Consider the following 6000-nt stretch of genomic DNA (forward strand, 5'->3'; position numbering starts at 1 on the left):
AAAGGGTGCCAAGGCTGGGAACAATCTGGTTCAACCTGAGACAATGGTCAAGAAGGGGGATGGAATCGGAGGCTAGGGAACGGAGTTTGTGGCAGGGGCCAAAGACAATGGCTTTGGTCATCCCAATGTTTAATTGGAGGAAACTGGATGTCGAACAAGCAGCGTGACAACAGAGGCAGTGGAGGGGTCGAGAACCCCAATGCACTTCTAAAGCTACAACAGTCCACAGACAGCACTTGCCACTGCTCGAACCATTGTGCCAGAGCAATCCCATAATACACATTATATAAACTAAACCTATTTATTGTTGTCTATTGTTGAATTACATATAGACCACTCACAATGTTATGAACATAGCTGTAGGTTATTGTGCTCAAGATACATGGTTCAACATTTGTTATTTTCTGTAATGCATTGACAACTATTGTTTAACATCTACTAAAACACTGGTAATTGATGTCTTACCTTCAATAAATCTTGCCCCTTCATTAACATATTCCAACAGCTGATCAAAGATTGTGTTAATCTTCTTTTTAGCCTGTACAAAGTGCTTCAGTGGAGATGAACTTGTGTCTGCCATGGTTCAACTGCATACAAAGCTCATTAGAGTTACTAAAGGAAAATTATTTTAACAACAACTAGATTTAAACAATTCTACAAAATCCATTTTTAGCTTCAGGTTATGGAGCATCACAAACAAATCACCTTATCCAGGTGCAATTTGGCTGCTACTACAGATAAGATTTGCCCTATAGTAGCACATCCTGGTGTGATGCTTTCAACATATATCAACCATTGATCTGGTCACAACCATTAGACTTCTAGCCTCAATCGGCTAAAAAATAAACTGGTTTTAGGAGCCAATGCTCAGCCAGAGGCCAATATTTTTGAGGTGTGTTGCAATACCAAGATTTGAGCACAAAGGCTCAGAAAAAAAGTTTTTTAAAAACACAAAAAGGTAATGGAGATGTTAGAATAGGTTATATCAATTGAAAAAACAGGGTTAAATACATTTTAAAAACATACAAAGAATGGAGAAATGAAAGACAGGGTGAGCGGAAGTAAAATCAGGAACACAAAGTACAAGAACAAGTCTATTCAGCCTAAAAGCCTACTCCTTCCACAGAACATATACAATCTACCCTTTAGTGAACCCTCCCCCGCAAAGTTAATCTCCTAATGGAATGTTTTGCATAAATTACTTATCCTCAAAAGTAATGAAGCAAAATATATATTTCTATAGCACGCCCATATAGAGAATGATGTCTCAGAGCAATTTATGTTAAGATAAAATGGAAAAGATTAGGTGATAGGAGATGGATTTTTTTTAAAGCAGGGAGGAAAGTGACAAAGGTAAGGGAACTCTAGACGGTAGGGGCATAATGGATGAAAGAGACAACCAATGGAGGAACAGGCAGTGCGAAAATGAAGGAATAATCCAGTGTTAGGAAGAACAGATAAAAGGATGGAGATCGTTGAGGTAATGCACTATAAGACCATGATGGGACTTGAAAGCAAGGATGACTATTTTGGAGCAGAGGGAGCCAGAATAATTTGAAGATGGGGGTGATGGAAATGAAGCATTTTGAGAGAGAATTCAGGCCACAGCATTGGAACAAATTGTAATCTGTGCAGATTGGAGGCCACCTAGGAGAGCATTAATGAAGTCAAATGTTGACAGTCACCATGAACTAAAGTTTGGACAGCAGTGGGGAGAAGGTGGGAGATGTTGGGGAGGTGGAAGAAAGCAATTCTGGTAACAGAATGGAGATGCAGCAGGAAGTTACCTGAGGTTCTGCACACCTTTTTTTGAGACAATTCTGGAAAGGATGAAGTCAAGTTAAAAAGTGTACCTTGAGTAAGTACTGATGGAAGTAGAGAGGATGGTTTTAATTTTGCAGACGCTGAAGTGTCAGCACTGTTGGCTCATTCAGATCATCCACCATTTAGATCTGGCTTTACCATCTCAAGCAATACTGTGCAACCTTCTCTATGACCAAATTGTCCAACTGTTCCAGGATCAACCTGGAGCACAGGGACAATCCCAGACTCTTAAACTTATCACTCTGTTGCTTCTCTCCCCAACCGTCACCAGTCTTTATTCCTGAATGACACCAATCACCTGCTCCCTTGGTTCCCTACCTACCCAATTCCTGATGTTTTCAAACCAGGAGCTGGTCAACATCACTGATTGGGCCTCAGTTGAGATATTGTGTCCAAAAATGGAAGGATGTCAAGGCCTTGTAGAGGGTGCAGAGGAGATTTATTAGAATGATACCAACGATGAGGAATTTCAGACATGTGGAGAGACCAGAGAAGCTGGGATTGTTATCCTTCGAGCAGAGAAGGTTAAGGGAGATTTAGTAGAGGTGTTCAAAATTACAAAGGGTTTCGATAGAGAAAATAAGGAGAAACCGTTTCCACTGGCAGGAGGGTCGGTAACCAGAGGGTGATGAGATTTTTCTTTTTTTTATATACACAGCATGTTATGATGATCTGGAATGTACTGCCTGAAAGGGTGGTGGAAGCAGATTCAGTAGTAACTTTCAAAAGGGAAGTGGATATATACTTCAAAAATAAAAAATTTGCTGGGCTATAGGGAAAGAGCAGGGGAGTGGGACCAATTGGATAGCTCTTTTAAAGAGCCTGCACATGATGGGCTGAATGATTCTATGAACATGGAGGTCAGCTCTACTTGTACATCATAATGCGGGAGTGGTGTACTTATGTCACTTGCCCACAACCTGAACTATAATATATAGGCACTTTAAACTAAATAGACTTGCATGTATATTGTCCATGCCTCAACATTTTAAATAAGTACAATAAATATATATTTTTGAAAACTACTAATTTACAAAGTTATTCTCAAAATCTCATTTAAAGCCGACTGTAACAAGTATTTGGACCAACTAGTAATATAATGGAATACTTCCATTGTCAATAAATTAACGTCACTTAATCCTAATGGGGGGTACCCAAATGTAGCAACACATAATTATGAGCTTTAGTTATTTGTTTTTGTATACCACCTGCACCTCGTTTAGATATAAACCACTGAGCTATCACAAGGCATTTATTGAGGAGCTTCATTATTGATGTTAGATTATCACTTTTGGTCTACATGGAGCAAAACTGGGAAATCCATTTTGCAGCAACACAGTGGCAAAATGACCCTGTTAGTGCATTAAGGGAAGAATGAACCCCCTGGATGTTGAGAAAGCAGTATATATCCCGTCAATCGTAGTTCGACTATCAGTACATCCAATACCTCAAACTGCAATTCAACAAGAAAGTATATTGAGCATATTCAACAAAAGTCTCAAGTTCTCTTTCACTTTCACGGACTTTGACACATGCGAAAGAAAGTGAAAGTTCTGAGGGCCCAGAACAAGCTTCGGAATGATTCACATTTGAAAGGAGCCTCGGCAGCAATGTGGCTCCCGTGTACACGGTCACTGCCGACTCTAAACACAACTTTTTTTTTAGATCAGTAGGTGCAGCAGAATTGCAGCCGTATTTCGGGTATCCGACCCCCGTAACTATCCCACAGCATTGAAATCACTCCTCACCTTACTTTTAATAACTTCAGCTGTGAAGCTAATGAAGCGCTAAGAAAAATATTACATGGAGTGCAAACTATAATAATGTCATAATCGGTTTCCTCTGGCAATCTTTGGTTGCACGAACGCGTTGTTTTTATTACGAGATAACAACAGAAAATGTTGGAAAAACTCAGCAGGCCAGGCAACATCCGTGGAGAGAAATTAGAGTCGACGTTTCGGGTTTCGACCCCAAAACGTCAACTGTAATTTCTCTCCACGGATGTTGCCTGGCCTGCTGAGTTTTTCCAGCATGTTCTGTTGTTATCTCGGATTTCCAGCATCTGCAGTATTTTCCTATCGTACTTTTTATTACGAGGCCTGATTTAGGCCTGAATTACAAAGTGAAGTCGCTCGGCCAGTCAGCCGCTGAAGAACACATAGCGCAACTGTGAAACAGCACATTTCCAGCTCTAGCCCTCCTCCCCGCCCAGACCAGCAGCAGCCTATTTTCCGTACCTGAGCACACACGGTGCGACTCCAGCCCCGTCACCGCCCGCGCATCCTCACCGCGCAACCAGCGTCCCCAACCGCGCCGCGCGCAACCAGCGTCACCAACCACCCAACCGCGCCGCGCGCAACCAGCGTCACCAACCCACCGCGCAACCAGCGTCACCAACCACCCAACCGCGCCGCGCGCAACCAGCGTCACCAACCAACCGCGCCGCGCGCAACCAGCGTCACCAACCAACCAACCGCGCCGCGCGACGCCGTTCAGACTGCTCGCGCACAACCCTTCGATTGGCGGCTGTGCGCAGGCGCGGCGTTTAGGATTGTGCGTGAGAGGGAGTTGTCCCCACACTGAAACAAGAGTGCACGAAACGTATCCGGAGGGGGTGTTCGTCGATTTAAAATTATTTGGTACGATAGCAAAATACTGCAGATGTTGGAACTATTTGGTGTTTGAAATATGTTAGTAGAGAAGAGGCTTCCCATCGTTTACGTTCTGTTGGATAGAGCACGCCACACCTGGGTCTCCGGTGAGAAAGGACTGGAGCTTATTTATCCCATGTATGCCAACCTGGAAAACTAGCAAAAAGCGAAGAGACAACTTCAAAAGAAAAACAACTTGCATTTAGATAGTTCGTCCCAAAGTGGGAATTCTTATGATAGTTTTGCAAGATGGCATTTTCCTTTTGTGATCCCCCCAACAATCCAATTCCATTTAATGCTAGTGCTCTTCACCCCCAACCCAACCCAACCCCACCCCTCCCCATCGGGCCACGCTGGTACGTTCCTCCCTTGCCCCCTCCACACTGCCTCCTGCTCTCCCACACCCTTGGCACCGCTCCCAGCTCTCCCACCCCCCAAATCTTCCAAAAACTATCACAAGAATACTGACCCACAAGCATGCGGTGGCACTCAATCCCCTGGAGTATGCAAAAGCTGGGAGCTGTGCAGATTTCCATCAGTGAGCGCAGACAAGTGGACATCGAGTCCAAAATGCAGAGCTGTTAACAGGTCGACAGGCCCCATCATACGCATCAAAACTACTTCGCCAAAGCTAATGTACGTAAAGGATGAGAGAGACTTGAAAGTGACATCCTACCTGCTTCCTCCCTGTTACTGTTATCACACTGAGTCATCGTCTGTCATTCTTAGTGCAATTTTAAGCTGAGTAATTTTTGAATAGCGATGAATTCATGTCATGCAGGAATGTCATAATGCCATGGAGTCATGTGGTATAGTTGTCCTGTTTTCATTGGATGATAGAGTTTATATCATCGGTATTGGTAAGTGTAACATGCAATTAACATGTTTTGCACTGCATGTCATTTCCATAGGCTAAATATTTGTTTACTAATCAATCTCCTGTGGCATTGCACATGGGGAGTCAAGTGTAGTCTTCAGGTGAATAGTTGGCGATAATTGGACCAGGGCACACACTTATAATTTAGTCCCCATTTTTATATATTTCTATCCTAAATTCCTATTTCCACATTTATAATAGAAACTAATTGTAGAAATTTGTCACACTGTAATTAGACCCTGCCACCAGTGGTGATACTGAAGCACTGCCACTGGTGGGAGGTGTAATTATAGTGTGACAAATTTACATAGTCAGTTTCCATTATAAATGTAGACAAAAGAATTTATAATGGTAAAACGTTGACAGGAAGTGCGCACAGACATTAAAAATCTTACATGTTATAGATAGATTATATAAATACAAGGTAACTGAGTGTACTCTGAATACTTTACTCTTGGAATTACAGTGTACATGCTATTGACTGAAATAAGCCTCATAACGGTGGATAGCTCTAGCTGACTAACCTTGCTACCTTGTATTTCTAGGTCACTAATGTATTATCACATGGTTTGTCACATGTTTTAGTATGAGCATGCTCAGTTCGCTCTGGCCTAATAAAGCAAGCACATGGACTCGCAACTCGTGTCT

The 6000-nt window shown here is 42.5% G+C and overlaps 1 protein-coding gene across 1 annotated transcript in view; it reads right to left on the reverse strand.

Moving 5' to 3' along the window:
• Positions 1-4169, reverse strand: part of LOC147115757 (mitofusin-1-like) — a 62356-nt gene extending 58187 nt beyond the window's left edge. The window contains exons 1-2 of the mRNA XM_085990272.1: positions 4062-4169; positions 466-587 (exon numbers count right to left, since the gene is read on the reverse strand). Of these exons, the coding sequence (XP_085846398.1) occupies positions 466-580 (115 nt within the window). The 5' untranslated portion in view covers positions 581-587; positions 4062-4169. The remainder of the gene's footprint in view (positions 1-465; positions 588-4061) is intronic.
• Positions 4170-6000: the final 1831 nt, after the last annotated feature.

This window comes from Somniosus microcephalus, chromosome 6, assembly GCF_052327205.1.
Source record: "Somniosus microcephalus isolate GS21.2 chromosome 6, FLI_Smic_1.0, whole genome shotgun sequence".
Classification (NCBI taxonomy): domain Eukaryota; kingdom Metazoa; phylum Chordata; class Chondrichthyes; order Squaliformes; family Somniosidae; genus Somniosus; species Somniosus microcephalus.